General features: G+C 47.2%; 1 protein-coding gene across 1 annotated transcript; it reads left to right on the forward strand.

The window, feature by feature from the left end:
* Positions 1 to 10795: 10795 nt before the first annotated feature.
* On the forward strand, positions 10796 to 14552 carry LOC135913960 (sialidase-like). Its single transcript, XM_065446671.1, has 3 exons — positions 10796 to 10848; positions 11266 to 13300; positions 14372 to 14552. Coding segments are annotated over exons 1-3 (2046 nt in total). The 5' UTR covers positions 10796 to 10839; the 3' UTR covers positions 14374 to 14552.
* The last annotated feature ends 4560 nt before the right edge of the window (positions 14553 to 19112 follow it).

The following is a 19112-nucleotide window of genomic DNA, read 5'->3' on the forward strand; positions in this document are numbered from 1 at the left end:
ACTGATGGGAAGAACGGGATAGTGGCATGGGCGTACAGCAGGGAGCGACGAATTAGAAAGGGGAGGTGCTTGTATAACATGGAATGCATGCGCAACCTTTTATAATTAAAGTAGCCGATATAAAGAAGGCACTATGAAGCATTTGCGCACAGGTTTGAGCGGTATAGACTTCCCCTGGTGAGGTCTGCACAACTGTGGCAAAATTTGTGCATATAAGTCATAACTATCACTCCGTTTTGAGGCACGCGAAATTAATCAGTTGCGTGGTATTTTGTTGTTTCTTTTATTTTTTAAACGTCAGCACGAGAACTGCACTGAACGCCAAGAAGGTAAGAGGGACAAAGCACTGAACCATCAACTCAATATTGCGTCGACTTTCCAACGTCAGTGCTTTGCCCTGTTGTCTTCTTTTCGTCGGGCGTAGTTCTCGCGTTGAAGTTTCAAGTACGGATTACGAAAACTCCAGCACATAGTTATCTTGTTCTTTTTATTTTTTTATGCGTAGGAATTTTTATGCCTACCCAAGGAGAATCCTGCGCGTGCGGCACGTTAAGACGAATGCAATGGCTCATACTACACTAAACAATAGCTCATACCTCCGTAAGCAGCAGCTCATACACTCGTTAGGCAAACGCTACAAGCGCTCACAAAAGTGAAGCGAACAGTGCGTACATTCATTGCAATCGCCCATACAATACACATAACAGCATACGTTTCAATAAAGAACAAGCTCAAAGCAAACATCGGAAACATCAATAAAGCATTGCATACCTCCCTCAGCAAATGTAGCGGTGGTTTTGTAACAGCTTCGCTGTATATTCAGGTAGATAAGGACCGATAAGAGTTGATAAGGGTAGGATCATGTTCGATAAGGTTGCTAACGACAGATGAAGGTTGATAAGGGTTTATACTGGTCGTATCAAGTTTCATAACATTGTATAGTGACACCGGGCTTAGTGGAACAAGTGACACAATGCTTACGTATTAAACAACTCCCAGAAGAGTTCCTGCGGGAATTTTTATTTTTTTAGGTAGCGAGAAGGCCTTCCTGGCAGAAAGCGGGCAGAGACAACGTGGAACGCCAACGTACTCGTAGGTCATGCGGCGTGGTGTGCAAGCCAATACATTAACAAATGGTGTTATAGCCCCAGTTTACTTAAGCAGATGTGCCTTGAACGCTAATTAGTTTATATTTCACAATTGCAAATAAATCTAATTAGTGGCGTTTGATTATGAACTAATTCGACATTGTGATGTGCGTTGCGAGTGGTTCCAGCTTCCAAAGACCATGCCACAATCAAGGTTGCGCGTGTTACCCGCCGTGGTTGCTCAGTGGCTATGGTGTTGGGCTGCTGAGCACGAGGTCGCGGGATCGAATCCCGGCCACGGCGGCCGCATTTCGATGGGGGCGAAATACGAAAACACCCGTGTACTTAGCTTTAGGTGCACGTTAAAGAACCCCAGGTGGTCGAAATTTCCGGAGTCCTCCACTACGGTGTGCCTCATAATCAGAAAGTGGTTTTGGCACGTAAAACCCCATAATTTAATTTTTTAATTAAGGTTGCGCGTGTTAATGTTGGGCGTATTTCTCTTGTATAAAAGCGATGGCACAAGTAATATGTCGTGTATCACGCTATCTGCCACAGACGAGTTCTAAACGTTCTCCAAAGCCTACAAAAAAAGAAAGACAGCAACACATAAAGAAAAAATCCGGTGCATACGATTTCCATCGGGCGAATGCTGTCATCATCTTTTCTTTACCTGCGGCGCAAAGTACTGCCCCCACTGGTTCGAGTTATTGTTTTGGAATTCTGAGCACAGGAAGGTAAAAATTTGTCGAGAACAGGAGCAGAGGAGGCAAGCGTAAAGAATAGTAAAACGATCGACCTGCTTGAAAAGAATGGGAAGACGCATCCAACAGAGGTGACCCGCCTTGAACGTATATTTTTTTTTTCAGGAAAGAGAAAATGCCGTTTGGACTTGGATCCGGTATCGTACAGTGTAATCCCTACTACGGTGCAAGTGGCATATAAAACTGCCAAACTGCTTCAGCGATAAATTTCCTTCCTGCCGAGTTAACGAGAAGCGGACGACGTGCCGTATAGACTAAACAGGGAGAGAGAAACATATTCGAATTCGTGGCGTATGTGTAACAAGGAAACGTGCAGTTCTTGATACGAGAAACGGGGCTTTCCTTCTTTTTTAAATTCTCGTCAATGCATCTGTACGACAGCGCCGTTCTCGCTCGCAGAAGCTGATTTATTGCTTAGGAATCGGTAACGAGGAATCGTCGGACGTTTTCAGAATGTACCGGATTCACTTAGTTCTCTGTTGCAGTCCCGAAGGGTGGCCGCAGTATTAACGTAATAAGACATACGCACATACACACACGTCTATGTATAAGCACAAGTACAACTATACGGTCAGTCAGATGTTAGACACTGTGACAGCGGAAGGAAAATGTGGTCCGTACAAAGAGCTGGGAGATTGCGATTAATAATGAATTGAAGCAGCGCGTATATAGCGTCTGAGCTGTACCCTCTGGCTGGCAAAATTGCTATGGCGTTCTGATGCTCACATACCGAGGGTGCGTTCGGTTCCCAGTGGCGGGATCCGCGTTCCGGCGAATTAAAAGGCTTAAGAGGAAGCTTTAGCTCGGGTGCTCCTATCTTAATACATGTAAAATGAGAATTCATTTTTCTCGGCGACCACTGCACCAAATTTGACGAGGATTGTTTCATTTAAAAGAAAAACTTATAATCTAGTGACTGTTTGGTTTGAATTTTCCAGTTAGGTCGTCAATTTTTTATTCGAAATTGGCAAAAATAGGAAACCTAAAAAAAAAAACACGAAACTATCAAGTTTAGAACTCTGTAACTCAACAACGAAAAATGATAATACAATTCTGTGAATGGCATCTAATAGAACGTCTAAAGCGGACAAAATTGACATGTCACATATGAATATACAGAAATTTCGTAATATGGAAATACGGCTTTTGCCCAACCCTTGTAAACAACGTAACCAATTCACGTAAGATGTAAATTTACACATCGAATTTGTCCGCTTTGAATGATCTAATGGATGCCGTTTACAGAACCACGATATCTGTTGTTGATGCAGAGCTATTAATTAATAAACTTCGAGCGTCTATTTTTTTTTTAAATGGCCGAATATATGAAATTTTTAAACGAAATTCAAGCCCTAAATCGAAATTCCGCTTCCAACAGTCACTAGAATTCCACTGTCTCTCTCAAATGCAACAAATTTCATTAAAATCGGTCCAGGGGTCATTTCAGAAAAATGTTTTTGCGTTTTACATGTATCATGAATAGGCCGCGTCGGAGTTCGGCCCGAGCTAAAGCTGCCTCTTAAGTGGCCAAATTAAAGTGGAGCCCTCCACTAGGCGTCTCTCACAGCCCCTGCATTATTTGGGCATTGAAATCAATCAATCAATCAATCAATCAATCAATCAATCAATCAATCAATCAATCAATCAATCAATCAATCAATCAATCAATCAATCAATCAATCAATCAATCAATCAATCAATCAGTTAGTCAATGCATATACTGCCAGTTGTGTGCTGAGAACATGTAGAACGTGTATACATTTTTTTTTAAATTTCGCGCCGGCATCCTAACGCCGATACGTGAGTGTAACGTCAAGTATTTCAAAGTGTCTGCTCTGCTTTGAGCTATATTGGCGAAGTGAGAAATTCTAGAAATTTCCCAAGTTACGCTTTTGTCATATTTAAGATTCAAGGCAGTCCCTGTCTACCAGCAAAAGCTCAACTACGTCTGAGCAGAAGTTGTCAAGATCACCGACATCACGGCAGGTTAGTGCGGGAACTTCAAATCAGTGCCGCCATATGTGTTTCGTTTTCGAGTCTTTTTCTGGCTTACCAAAAGGTCCCCTCGCAGTAAGAGCATTTTTAGTATTTTAGAAAGGCCCACTCAAATAGCCTTTCTTTCTTTAGTGTACCTTTAAGCTCTGAATGTAAAAAAAAAAGTCAGTGAATTATCTGATTCTCGCAGGACATCGTTAGTATACGCACATAACGGTTTCGAGCGCTTTTAGTCATACTAAGAGCATCGCTATAAAGACTTACGCAGCAATGGTGAAAGCAATGCGAACACTTAGCAACATATTCAATCCCTATAGTTCGAGGCTGCCAACAGAAATAAATGTTAGTTTGGGGAATTCCTCTTTCATGCACATTTCCGCTCAGTATGAGGACTGGCAGAAATTAGTCGGAAATGTGAATTATTAAAGAAGTGGAGCCCGCCCGCATTAACAATAATATAACAAGCTTTTAGTCAATTTAAAGATTTAACGAGTGAAAATTTAGGCGCGACTTAAAAGAAGCCTCAGGTGTGGGTGACAGAAGGCTGGAAATGACTAATTGGGGTGCGGGAGGGGGAAGTGCTTCGTCATCACCGGAGGGGGGGGGGGGTTATCTGCCCCCTCCGGAAACGATGTGAATAGGGGGAGGGAGGTGGGGGGGGGAGTCTCGGGAACGCGAGTCACTCCGCAGTTGGCGCCTACGTCATGCATTGGGACGCCATAATGGTGTGCCATGTGGGCTCATCGTTAGTTTTCTATAGCTCTCTACGTTTTATTATTGCAGCACTACGGTTTGGAATGTTGGTAAGTGCATGTTTGTTGCGGTATGTTTTCGTGCCTTTTGCATGTGCTTTTATTTATTAACTATTAGCTCCGGCACGTCCTACATAGTTCCACATTCTCATCTTTCTAACATAAGCAGCGGCGTGTGGACACAAGTGGCGTTTGCTGTGAAAATCTGCATACAACGCTTTGTGCAAATTTAGTCTCTTTATCATCGTGTGTCGAAGAAAACTTTAAATCCTATCTGGAGCTAAAGAAATCAGTCCTTTCTGTATTTCCTACCTAATGCACCAAGAAAGCCATGAAAATTTGATTACCGTGACCTGAGGTGCCAAAAACAGAGAGAGGGAGAAAAAAAGAAGAAGAAAAGGCTATATGTTTATACGAACATCGGCAGCATTAGAAATGCAGCCTATAGCAGCAGATGGCGTATACACGATAGTGCCGACAGTCGCAATAATTATGAAGCTCTGCAAAAAGGCCCACTGATTAGAAAAGTCTTAACCAAGCAAGCACCATCATCATTTTTTTTTATTTGTCGACCGAATATCACCATATAGAGTGATGGCTGCTGTAAAATTGAAGGGTATACGTTATCAATTAAATCGCGTTGAACTTCAGCACTGAGGCATCTCCGCCTCGATTTTCACTCAGTCGCAAGCAGTCATCTGTGTTATTTCCAGCAAGGCTTCCCTCACACACGAAGCCTCAATAATGCGCGTATAATGTGTCTATTGGCATGCTACACGACACACATGCAGCAGACAGGGCTGAATGAAATTTTATGTGGATGTGACTCAAAAGCGACGGCAGCAATGAACGCATTTCAAGGTTCGACTTCATTTAAACAGCGCTGCAAGTTACCACCAAATGAAGCTTCATTGAGCTCCCATTTAATGATTGAATGGCTGAATGATTGATTGATCGATTTCTGTCCCGATTATACCTAGGCATCGAAGATCGTAAAATCGAGGCAGAGAAAAAAAAATCTAGAGAGGAGAGAGAGAGAGAGAGAAGAATAGTTGGAGACGTTTTTCACAACAGTATCAGAGAATCCTGGAACGCATCGCCGTATCGCAACGTAAAGAGCGGATGTAGTACGTTTTGAGGCCAGCCAGGAATGCCATTTTCCGAGAACGAGGAATCAGGGCTGAGGCGCCGAGGGAAGCTCTTGAATAGAAATGGCCAATAACGGGAGGGAAAGTGTCGACGCGTGTAGGCGGTGGCGGCAAATGGGTCAAGGAGGCGACAGCTGTGAGGATGACACGTCTTGGCTTTAGCGTGGGGACCGGATTCACAAAGGCATTAGGCAACGCTCGAGACAAAGACGTCGCAAGGAGGCTGGCAAACGTCAAATCTTGAGTATTGGGCACGCGAATAGTGATCCAGCGACTGCATTTTGTAAAGCAGTTTAAATCTAGTGTTCGCGATGATGTGGCTCACATTTATATACTTTGAATTTGTGGCAACATTCTACGAAATTTTGATCGTGCCCAAATCACGTATGCGCGGAGACTCCGCAACGCCGGATTGAGCGTTTATAGGGCAATGTACACTTCACATTCAATTTTAGTTGTAGAAAGAGAGAGAGAGAGAGAAAATGAGACATGGAAATCAGGGATGCTAACCAAACTAACTGTCCTGTTAACTATTCCCCACTGGGGAAAATGGCAATAGTTATTAATGAGAAAGTGGTAAAGAGAAAGAGAGAGAGAGGGAGAGAGAGAGGTACAACGTTTATAAAGATGAGGTCACGTGGAAGTTCTCTGTGAAAGTAGTCCTTATACCAGGACGTCTGTTAGCCGCGCGATGTCTTGAGCTCACCGGATCAATCAACGTTGTTTTCGAAGTGCAAGTGGAACAGCGCAGCTTCCTCGGAGAAATAAATGGGTGAGGACGTTAGGAGAATTGGTGGGAGAACTGGAACATGCTCAGGAGATGTGGTAAAGGGTGGCGAGGTTGCTGTCGAAGGCGCAGGTGGATGTGTACTCTTGTGGATAGAAGCGGCTGAGGGTGACAAAGTTAGGGGAATGGGTTCGTTCAAAGTTGACGTCACGCGGGGAGGCTCAGGGTGGGGAATCGTTGCATAATAACATTAGAAGGCGGATGTCCAAAAAATGCAGCTATTTGTGCCGGAAATAGCTATGTTTACGCCGCACCAAATCATCAGAGAAACCAGTGAAATGTATCCACTGCATTTTCCAGTGCAACTTTCCACGTGCCCCACTTTGAACCGCAAGTTCGCCGTTGTGCTAGCTCCTTTGAGACTGAGCCGCAAGTTGATTCTGCGGTTCAAAAGTTTCAAGAGTACTTGTAGAGTTCTTCAGTACTATGGCACTTCATTAGATGAATACATGTGATGTTTTTGCATGAAGTTACGAGATCATGGTTGGGCTGTCCTGAGGCGACATCTGTAATTTTAAGGAGGACAGGCAAAATATTGCTAAAATTTGCTTCTATTTGCTTAACACTATTGTATTTCATAGACTTGCCAAAAAAATGCATAGAGTGTAATTTAGAACACCTTACCTGCATCAACAGCAAACAGAAAGGACAAAAGAAATGCAACGATTCTATACAGTACGTACCAGACAGCACATGCGAACACCCTTGCTGACGTCACTGGAGAGCTGGTCGCAGCGTCACCGTCTGTTGCGCCCGGGGCAAATAATTTCGCAGGACTTGAAAACAACGAAGGGGTTGGCAGACTCGGCACCTGACGTTGGTTTGCGCTACCTGGTTCAGTATAGCAAGAGGAGACGGTTACGCACACATTGCCACGCGTCATCGTTTTACTTTATGCCGGTGCTCGTTTTTATTGAATTATCACTGTTATCAAATTAACGTTCGATGTGAGATGCTCCTGCTGTATTCGAAATTCACTCAACGTTGTTGAGGTCTGGTCGAAATCGGGAGAAGAGGACATGTATATAAAGAGGGGCGCGCCGCGATTAGTCTTGTAAATTGTTGAATAAAGTGTAGTCACTTGTCCCTGTGTGCTGCTAGGAAGTTCCTGCAACTTATCCTTGCTCGAACTACACCTAATGACTTCCTGTTTCAGGAAGGTCGTGGTTCAATTCAATATTAAGGTCACAAAGCTGTCTCTGCTGGAATTCTTGTCAACCATGGGACTAGGTTCTCTTCTGCAGTGGTCATGTATACATCTGCGTTCACGGGATGTGCTGTACCGTTGTGTTCCTACCTCTTCCTTTTTTCCCTTTCTTTCTCCTATTTTGCTTCACTTTCTTAAACTTCTTTCTCTCCCCTTCGATAGAGTGGACGTAGTGTCTCTTTAAGGAGGTGGTAGCTAGGCCGCTTCCCTTTCTTTCTTTGTGGCCTGCATATACTGCACTTATATGTTTACACGATTAAGAACAATAATAACAACGTTGTGGCCACTTTTACAGCCAAAAAGATATGGTGTAATCAGAGGCGCGCGTCGTGAGTGGCTTTGTAAATTGTTGAATGTAGGCGAGCAACCGGCGATTACTCTGGACTGCGTGGCGATACAAGTGTGAATAGCGGATGGCCTTGACCCGTGAAGATTACACTCGACGACGAACGGCCGTGCTCGGCGCTGACGTCGTGCTTTGAGTGTTGCTTGCACATCTGGCCACACGTTCATCCATCAACGATTTAGCTAGACACCTAAGCCAAACTCTCGGCAGTGTTTCAGATTCTTCACCGGCATTAGCTTTTGCGCTTCTTGAAGACGACGGGCTTTTGTGAACGTCTGCGACTATTAATGCAATGTCTATTAGACCGCACGCGTCAGCGAACTCACCGCTAATTTCCTCCTTTCCTTCCCTCCTCTCTCTCTGCCTGTCATTTTTGTTTTCCCCTTTCCCATTCCCCCGGTGTGGGTTAGCCAAACGGACGTTATTCTGGTTAACCTCCCTGCCTTCTGCTTTTCTCTTTCCTACTACCCCCCCCCCCCCCCCCCCCCGGCATTACAACGGGACATATAAGTTTACGCATGACGTGACATGTAAGCTAACCTTGGCGTCTCGCCTCCATATATTCTGCGGGAGGCAAGGACCCTCTCAGTACGCGGGCCGATGTGTTCAAAAAACATGGATTTCCTCGATGACAACGCGTGCTCGCTCTCCACGCGTAGGATGCGGATGTAATGTTTCGAGCATATCGAAGAAACTAGAACATTACAGGAGCAGCGTATAACATACTACTGAGTGAATCGGCTCACGCACATCGGACAAAGTCGAATCAAATCACGCGGTTGTTTGGCGTACCACTGCAACGCACAGGTACGAGAGATGTCGTCACAGGAGAGGGAGTGGGTGGGGAGGGGATACTTGATTTATTTAAAGCACATAAGGTCTTTCAATGCGCATCTAAATATGAGCACGCGAGCCTCTTCGCATCCCGCCGCGTCGGAACGTGGCTGTCACTGCCGGGCATCGAACCAACGACCTCTTTTCTGCTCAGCAGCAGAAATGATCAGCCCATGATCCACCGCAGCAGGTAGTTATTGGACGCATTCACATCATGAATGCCACCGATGTGATCGCATTGACAAAGTTGGTTAGCGCTGAACGTGCAGTATGTGTGCAGCAAACTTAGTCAAAGCTGAGCTAGTTGACTCGTTCGTGTCGACAGGCAGACATATAGCATTGCTCAACAAATAACTAATTTTGGTAACGAAGAAAGTTCTGAATTTCTTGAAAGAAATAATTTATCACCTTCAACATCTATCTTTGTTAACGACGTTGCTGCGTATGACTAGAAACTTGCGCAGATCCTATAGCTATGAGCCGAAATGACAAAATCTGGGGTGATGTGGTTAATATGCACAGCTGCAGTGTTCAGGCACGCTATAAATAACGGCACTCGATGTCTAAGCCGTCCTGATCGCGTATGCCACGAGCACTACGCGTTGCCTGCCGCTGGAATCTTTTCGCCTTCCTGCTTAAACGTCGCGTCACCACTGGAATGCGTAACGATGTTTGCCAGTAGATTACGGAGGACACAAGCTCCTGTGCGCTTCAAGGTTGCGCCAAGCGACGCGCATAAAACATAGCTCGACGTTTACCACAAATGACGCAGGCCGTGCAGTGAGTTATCAACAAGTTTTAATTCGCCTCATCGCACAGTGTAGACAGGAATGCCGCAAAGGCAATGTCTTCGAAATGAGCGTGGGGAAATGACAGTGTGTGCAACACACCACTCATTCGAAGGAATGCTCTCCAAACAACTCGCTGTATATTCCTGTCATGCAACTTGCAGTGCACCCGAACTGGAGGTCTGGTCGCCTTCTTCTTTTTTTTTTTAGCAAAAATATTTTGAAGGCCAAGTGGCACCGGGTACAAGATTGTCATCGGTTTCGTGTTTGGATTTTGACGATGACACCGAGGCGATTAAAGCGGGCAGGCAGGGGCTAGGTGAGATATAGCTGTTAAGGACCGCAAAACAGACGCGCCCAATGCGACGCGGCACTTTTGCCGGCGCCGGTCAAGTCCTGCGACGAGAGAGAGGGAGGGGATGGGAGTCTCCTCATATAGAACCGCAATCGCGGCCGCTTTTCCTCCTCCCCTATCACGCGAACTCGTCGATCGCATAAGACGGGATAGACGTGCTGTGCATCGTCAACGAGTGAGGAACGTGAATAGGAAGGCGCAACAGGCCGCCGAGCAGCAGGCATGGAAGAACGCGAAAGAAAGAAAGAGAGAGAGAGAAAGCGGTAATGTAAAGCTCGGGAAGACGTCGCGAAGAAAGTGAAAAAAGAACGGAATAGAAAAGAACAGAGTGAAGAAATCACCTTAAACTTGTGTACGGCGCTGAATTTCTGATATCAGGGCACTGTAGCCAGATGGCGACGCCATGTGCCTTGTTCTTCTTTTCTTTTTTCGCCGCAAGAAACCGTATCCCCAGCGAACAACCTCTGCCCTCGGCCTTCAGAGGCAAGGTTAGGGAGGCGCAAGTGCAGACCTTTCTTTTTTGCTTTTTTATTTCCCCTTTTTTTGTGATCATTTGTGAGAGAAGCTTCGACGAGCGGAAGAAAGAAAGAATCTGTGCGAAGTAAAAGAAAGAGCGAGAGAGAAGAGTCCGACGGAGCGATCAGGAGCGATAGGCACTGGAGACCACCTATAGGCTATCGGACCCCTCTCGCCCGAAGACTATATAAGGGTCTAACCAGCGTCGGCCACGCAGCCAGTCTGGTACCCTGGGTAGGCTGGCGCAGCGGTGCTCAAAATGATTGGAGTGAGTACGGAATCTTGCGCGAGGTTGCCTTTGGGAGCAATTGACGTTGAGTTACGGCCAAACGGTTACAAGAAAATACATTAAACAGACAGCGCCGAGTGTATTTTCGCACCGCTGGTTGCCGTGACTGTAGTTTGCCACGTTACAAGAGCATTGCTTGCACTTCCGGTTGGGAACGTGATACGAATAGCTCACATTTCTCTCGGGAGAAACGGGAAACGTTGACAAATCTAGACAGCCTGAGAAATATTAGCCGCGGAAGAAAACGAACACTAACAAACGAGAAAAAAAAAGTGATATTTTTAGTACATCTATACGGAGATGAAGTGTGGACATCATAGGCTGCGTGACGTGCAAAGTACGACAGCGGAACGTCATCTTTTGTTTCACGTGGGTGTGTATTCTACTTATACGCAGATATCAGCCCTGTTCCTGCTGTCGCTGGCATCCACCGTCCTGTGCGGGGATTACCACGCTACCGTCACCGAAACGGCTGCCCCGGTCGGCGTATCCCACGCCGGCACGACGGCTGCTGGGGCCACCGACCACGCTGCTCTGACCAGCGGGCACGGCGATGTACACGCTGACGTGCACGCCGTTACAACGGGTTCGGCTACAGTGGGTTCTGCCCAGGCGGCGCCAGCAGTCGGCGCTTTCCACGGGGACTCGACCACGACAGCGGTTCACGGTTATCCAGGTGTGACTTCCGTCCACGACTCAGCGGCGGCGCACACCCTTTACGCTGCTCCGGTGGTCAATGCCGTGCACACTTCTATCTCCGGCGTACCGGGTGCTGTGAGCTCTGTTCACGAGCCCTCCGCAGCCGTCACTAACGTGCACGCTGCTCCAGCTGTAGCGACGCCAGCCATCGGGACACTGCATACTCCATTTGAAGGTGCGTCGGCTGCGGGCACCGTTCACGCTTCGCCTACGTCCACGACCACAGTCCCCGGCGCACCAGCGGTGACGACGGTGCACAGCGCTCCAGCCGGTGTTTCTAAGGACGACACTACTTCGACCTATCCTGCACCGACGGTGACTGCGTACCAAGATGGCTCCGCCTTCCCAGCCTACTACAACCCACAGTTTCCTTACAGTCCGTACTACCAACCCTTCCCATTTGCCAATGGTGGTGCAGCATCGGATTCGAAGGTGACCGACCAGGTGCCGTATGGGCAGAGCGCGTACCAACCTGCTCCTGTTGACTCGGGCTACTACCAGCCCTCCCCTTACTTTGGCTATGTGCCTGGCTTTGGTAGGCCCTCTCCATACCCGACGGCCCCGGTGTTTCCTGCTTACCCCGCATCCCAGGGTGGGAACGCTTACCAGGCTGGCTCCGCCATGACGCCTGTTCAGAACACGCCATCCGTTACCAATGCCACAACGGTCGGCAGCTACCCGACTTCTCCCGTTGGTTCAACCGCGTTCCACGACGCCGCTGCAAGTGTCGCAGGTGGTCACGCTATGCCTGCTGTCGCCACCCCATCCACAACTTACCAAACTTACCAAACAGGTCCAGGCGTTGCCACAGTTCACTCCACTCCGGGCATTGCGACTGTGCACTCCACTCCAACCATGGGCACTACCTCAGACACGTACCAGGCCACTTCTGAAGTGGGTTCCGTTCACATGGGTCCAGCTGCGGCCACCACTTACCAGACGGCCGACCATGCTGTCTCCAATGTTCACCAGACACCAGCTGTGAGCCCCTTTCCAGCATTCGCCTTGTACCAGCATTCTCCTTTTACTGCTCCCGCGGAGTCTCAAATGACAAAAGTAGACTCGTATCAGACATCTCCAGCCGTTGGCGCGGTTCATTCGTCCGCACCAGGAGTTACCTCTGTTCACGAGGCCGCCCCTGGAGCGGTCACTCTGCACTCAGCGGGGCCAGCCGCGGGTGTTCACGAATCGACACCTTCTTTTGCCACCTTTCACTCGGCCACTCCGGGCGTGACCACCGTGCACGAGACTGGCTCCGCAGGGCCTAGCATGCACGCGGCGTCACCAGCCGTGGCAACCATAACCAGCGCCGTCCACGAGGCTGCTCCAGCTTTGACAAGCGTCCATGGCGCGCCAGCCGCCTCGGCTTCGCCAGCTGGAGTCACAAGTGTCGGGACCCATCACGTTCTTCCAGGCGTGACCGCTGTTCATGGCGCCGACACTGGACTCACCGTGCCCACGGCTGTCCACGCAGCTCCTGCGGCAGCCACGACGTATGGTGCTGACCCGACGGTGACGGGCGTCCAGGGGTACCCCTTCGCAGCAGGGTATGGCCTCGGGCCGGCCTTTGACTTCGTTCCTGCCTACGGTTACGGCGTGCAAGACCTCGGTTACGGCGTGGCTCCCTTCGGCGCTGAACTTAGCCACGCCTTCCCGCACTATGGGCTCAACTACGCCTATGGCCTTGGTCCCATAAACTACCCCGCGCTCTACCTCCGCCGAAAGAAGAAATGTAAGTCATGAATGGGCTATACACCGATTTCTTTATCGTTTTTCGACTGTCAAGGTATCACTGAGTATCGCTCGAAAGTTGCTCAGGAAGAAATAGGTGTATACTTCGTTGTAGATTTGGTAGTTTCGCCGAAATGGCAGAGCGTTGAATGCGGTAGCAAGGCTTAGCGTTGCAGTTATCGAAGCCCCGACACGGAGGCGAGTGTCGGCTCGTAGCAGTACTCGACCGAACGAACACCGTCGGGTTTCTTAGCGTGAAGTTACTGTCCATCCCGCTCAGATCACTGTGTGCACCATTGTGTATTATGAGCACAACCGTTCAGCAAAAAACGCTTGTGTTTGTGCACGCAGCGCTCATGCTAGAATCGGAAAGTATAACGCTGCCCTGATTCCACTGCAGAGTCGATTGGTAATTAGTGAGTGAGAGAGAAAGAGAGAGAGAGAAACCTTGAAAAACACGTTCCCCTGCCCTGCCCGGTGTTCAAGAGCCAAATGAGCAGAGTGTGACGGTGCGTTTACTTGACATCGTCGCTTTTGCAGCCAGACGCACTGCGGATCTCTCACGTGTCTGGAACAAGGGGGTTTAAAAAAAATTTAAACGTTCCTCGTCCGGAAACCTCCTAAACGCCACGCGCAGGCCGCGCATGCGCCGTTGGTACCATGACAGCACGGCGGCGGCGGCGGCGCTGATGGCGCGAGCGTGCCTTAACTTCTTCCATCGTTACTATCGCAATGATATCGCTAAATAGTATATGTGTCTCTATGTTATTGCTATACTGTGGTCTCTATTGTTGTTATGACTGGGACAAGTCCACCGTAGTTAACAAACGTACGTCCTGAAAGGAAGAAAAGGTTTCTTTCCCTAACCAAGGTTCAAGTACCAATACAAAAAAACATCTTAATGACTTACGGCTGGCTTTATTGTCGTACTAAGTCTCGTAAACAAATAACGTAGACTAACGTTGAATTGCACATTGACTGTTACTGCGCATTTCCGTGTTTCTCATCTATACATAGTAAGATACCTTGCTGACCTCACACCCCTTTTCCTCCTTTATTATTTTTTTTACAGGAACCAAATATGACATCTATCATCAAAGTCATCCACATCACCCCGCATCTCACCGTCCAATAGACAAATCCGCCGAAGAAGCTCAACTACTGCCGGTTGTGAACCAAAACCTACCGAAAAGATCGACGCGTGCTACTGATGGCGGTCAATAAACTTTTTTCACTAACGTGTCAATGGTTAATTATTTCCCCGAGTGGTTTATTACGGAACCCTGCAGCATTCGTGCGACTTTCATTATACTCTGTTGTTTGTTGCGCAAAGATAAATCATTTATGTCTGCTCAGTTCCTGACAACACGGTTCTCTCAGGATTCATCAAACGGCACTAAAGATAAAGTAAACAATCCAGAGCTGTGACTCATGTTTGTTTTCTAATGATAGGTTTCGGTTGGCGCTATAAATAAGTTGCTACGGCATTTGGCCGCTGGGTTCGATTCAGGGTTATGGGGGCATCGTTCAGGCGCACGACGTAATACAGAAGCGCTTACGTGCTGGCATTTCGGAGCTTGTTAAAGAAGCCCAAGTAATCAAAATTGCCATGAATAGATGGCAATTTTGACCACCTGGGCTTCTTCAAAAAGCTCCGAAATACCAGGATTCAGCGACGTAGCGGCTCCCATACTCATAGGTGCACATGTAAAACACAAAACGTAGATAATGAATTAGAGGCCTTTAAGCAAGCGACTGCTGCCTGTAGTGTATGGAAAAGAAACGTTGATAAATCACCGTACTCGAACCAGCGTGCTAGCTAATACGCACGCGTTCTCACTGAGCTCGCAACGTGCTCCTGAATCGAGGCTAAGCTGCCTACGGGGATTACCGATCGTACCTTCCCATATACATTCTCAGCTGGTACGCTTCTGCGACGGGAGAAGCTGGCTTTTTCCGTGTGGGACAGATTGCACATGTCCGGATGCTTTTTCGGCCAGCTTGGTAACATTGAGGGAAGTTGCTCTATTTTCGCTAACCCTAACGGCAACGGTAAGAATTCGAGCCCCAACGCGGGAAGTTTTGAAAGTAATACAACACGGTGTAGTATGGGACACGGGAAGAGAACGACGAACTCATGCGCCAGCGTTTTCACTTGAAGACCTGTCTTAATCCAATCCTGTTGGCGCCTTTGGCAAAGACAAGCGCACTGGTCGAAACGTTGATACCGGTCTGAGGCATCTCGTGCTCTTGATTTGCCATGTTTACGAGCAATGGTACGATGGCTGTAGAGATAACATCCTCAAAAACCAAAACTTAAAAAACAGGACATACTTTGCTGCGCCCGTAGAGTCAACATGAAGTTTGTACGAAAGTGTTCGCGAGCATTATATTCACCTTCCAAAAGCGTTTACGCGCACGGCGCAGAAAAAAAGAAATAAGTGCAAGACACGTAACACGAGCATGGCATGGTAGTAAATGTAGCTCACACAAAGGAAAGAAAAAACACCAGACGTGCGCGGGGTTGCAGAATTGCAAGCCTAATTCATGAGTAGCTGAGTTAGAGGCGAACATTCTTTTTCCTCTGGCAATGAGAAGTTTCCCGTCACTGAGAAACTTACTTGTGGCGCTCGTGCGTCTTCCTCCCCACTTACGTGGACTGCGAGTCGACACTGTCGTGTTGCGCAGGTGTACAGGTGGCGTTGAGCGCGCGATCGCTTCCAATTAACCCTTTCAGATTGATACTTATCAAGTAGAAAACTATCTAATAATTGATTTTAAGCATATGATGTGTCTCGTATAAGTCTGCAAAGTTCCAAAAAGAAGTGGCGAGCCATTTGCTTACAGGAACGCTTTCTTTCTGTAATGTAGAACATCACTAAAAAGTTCCATTACGTGTCGCACGGCCAGTTTGCCTATCTAGCTGCGTTATCTCGGTTGCTGCCACTGTGTTTCTGGCTGCCGCTTGAAGAGTCCAATAAACCTCGTCAAAGTGGCTCCAGCGGCCAGTCGCGCGGCAATTTTGCGTGGATTCGCGTGCTTGTTGCACGCTACGAAAAACACTTATGTAGCACGCATTTAGCAACAGAAAGCTGTATCGGGAGTTTTTCATGAAGCTCGACAATTTTCTCACTGATGCTTTTAATCTAATTGTAATATTTGTCAGGTTGATAAATAATTAGGAGTAATTCTGTAATTAGGCGGAATGCAAATAATAATCTGAGTATCTCCAAGCACGGCAAACAACATTACCATGGTTGTGTCCAGCTATGTGACACTAGCACATTCTTAAATCTTGGTGCATAACAGTTGGGACACCCTGTATACATGTATATTTAAAAGCGCATATGCATATAACACTGCCGAGAACGAACAGCCCACGCCAGGTATTAACCTCGTCGTCCCCATCGTCTTTTCAATCGTGATAGGCCTGCTCTTGGTGATTGAAGTAAGTCTGTCGTAAGAAAATATTCACAAATACATCCAGGAAAGAAACGATGACGCACTCCAAACCCAGAGAAGAGCAAAGAAAAAAAAAAACCCACAGAAGTGAATAGGGGAGGGGGGGGGGGCTTGCAAGAGAGCACAGAAATGAACATGTAAAACTAGCATACTCGGTGGCTGCATCATTGGAGTGAACGTCACGGGTATTGTACAGCGTGAAATAAATCACGTCAGCAAGCGCAGGCCCAGAAAGGGCAAAGGTTACTTTTGAAGCATCATGAAGGGTTGCAAAATGCTCCTTTATAGCGCACCAGTGTGCATCATAACGCGATTGTTCGGCGTCATTGCAGAGAAACTAATTTGCCAGTTTAAATTCACTGAAGCACTGGGTTCTGATACTGTACCCGTAATTAATGATGTAAGGGTGAATAAAATTCAAGGGCGCAAGGTAACGAGGTCATGGATTCGATAACTTGCACAGCTTATCCAGCTTTTCAAACTCAATAACTGCCACAATTGACCCCGTCGGTCACGTCCTTGAGTGAGCTCACTTTTGATAGAATCCGCGGAAAGAGGCCAGGAGGGAAAGAAATTAGGCGTGCGTTATGTTTCTGCGTTGTATGAATAATTGACCGCATGATCTTGCGGTACCAGCCGTCTGTCGGGAATGTAAGGCTTGTTCTAAAACCTGGTCGTACGTGCCTGAGAGGCAGACCCGTACCCATTTTCTTTACACTTGGCCGTTGTTTATTTTGAATAACATGACCTGCCGAGGATTGCCGTGTAGTACGAGTTACAAAAGTTTGAGAGGCCGTGAGGTGGGGGGGGGGGGGGACAAATGTTGAGGCGGGGAACACGATGCAAAGATACGACTCATGGGAATGTCACAAAGGCCCAGCTAACCACGTTTCAAAAAAAAAAAGAAAGGATAAGTAGTTTTGGTGGAAAAGATGAGGTGGCTTGCGAAACAACTCACGATGTCAAGCTAAATTTGTGGAGCACATTAGTAGTCAGCGGCTAGGTGGTAGAGTGCAACAATGTATTTTGTTTTATTTCAGGTTATGCTAATTATTGTGGTGAGAAACACGGTGGCCTACTTTTGGATTCTATATTATATATGCGCAGCTCCAATACCGAAGCATCAAACCGCATTGACTGCAATGCCTTTTCGTGGAATGCTAGTACTTACCCACATAAGCAGGCTGCCGTTATATAATTTCATATAGAACGGGCACAAGCTTTCATAAAAGTCTCGCTAACATCTAAATTGTAGAGTTGAGAAAGAAAAAAAGCGTTAAACATCACGTAAGCCAGATTTGTTTCTGTCTCCTGCTGCTGTCCGCATTAATATGTTCTGCCCAACTTCCCTTGCACGTCTCATTCTCAAGTTGAATATTATCTATTCGAGGCTGCTATTTAATTCATACTGTCTTCTTACTTTTTACTGTTATGTTAATATTCCTATTTTTGTTTCCTTCGCTGGTTGTGCAGTGCAAGCGTAGTTAAAGTCAGAAACCATACTGCAGCGATGAAGCCGGACCTTACGGGAAAATGCGGATTCCGTCATAGCCACGGTCTAGTGACTCACGCTGCCTTGGCGAATAGCGGGGATTTCGCGGCAGCGAACCTCATAAGTATCCACTAATGCCGGATACGGGGCAGTTTAGATGGCGCTTTTTTTACGGTATGCAGGACAAACTACCTTTCGAACGCTCCGGCGAAGAAGAGCGCCAGGCAAATCATTATCAGGAGCGCTGCACGGTAGACATGCCTTTGCAGCGACGGTTCGCGGACAAACCCATGGGTATTCCTCTTGGCAAATCAGGAAACGCGCCCAGTATAGGAGCCTGAAAAAAATGGAAGCCGAGCACGTTCGCAAGCGGAACAGCGCTGTGGCAGAAGAGGTCGTCCTGAAGACCTCTCGGTGACGCAACAACGGTGGCGCTTAGCGCATAATAAACCGTTGCTTTAGAATACGCACGGCCAGACAAGTCCGGATGCCCCGGCTACAATTTTACAGGTTCCAGAGGAAAGACGGCATTGCTGTCTATGCATATATGCTGATAGACTATCGTCTGAGAGTGTAAACTTGGTACGTCGACTGTTACACCTTTTAAAATGCCCACGTTTCCAAATCGTCGGAGGTTAATTAGTGGAGGCTGTTTGTTAAGCGAGTGGTTACTTGCGTCGATACTCCACGAAATCCGCGAAGACTTGTTGAATACTGCAGCGTCCTATGTGAAAAGACCTGTCGTGATGCCTATAGACATAAATTAGTGTGCATACGAAGTAATTCATTTCTTGCTTACATTAATTTAGGAGACAAAGTAAACCTGCGTATGTATGTAGCAAGTGATACCTATATCAAA

The sequence above is a fragment of the Dermacentor albipictus genome, chromosome 5 (assembly GCF_038994185.2).
Source record: "Dermacentor albipictus isolate Rhodes 1998 colony chromosome 5, USDA_Dalb.pri_finalv2, whole genome shotgun sequence".
In the NCBI taxonomy this organism is placed as follows: domain Eukaryota; kingdom Metazoa; phylum Arthropoda; class Arachnida; order Ixodida; family Ixodidae; genus Dermacentor; species Dermacentor albipictus.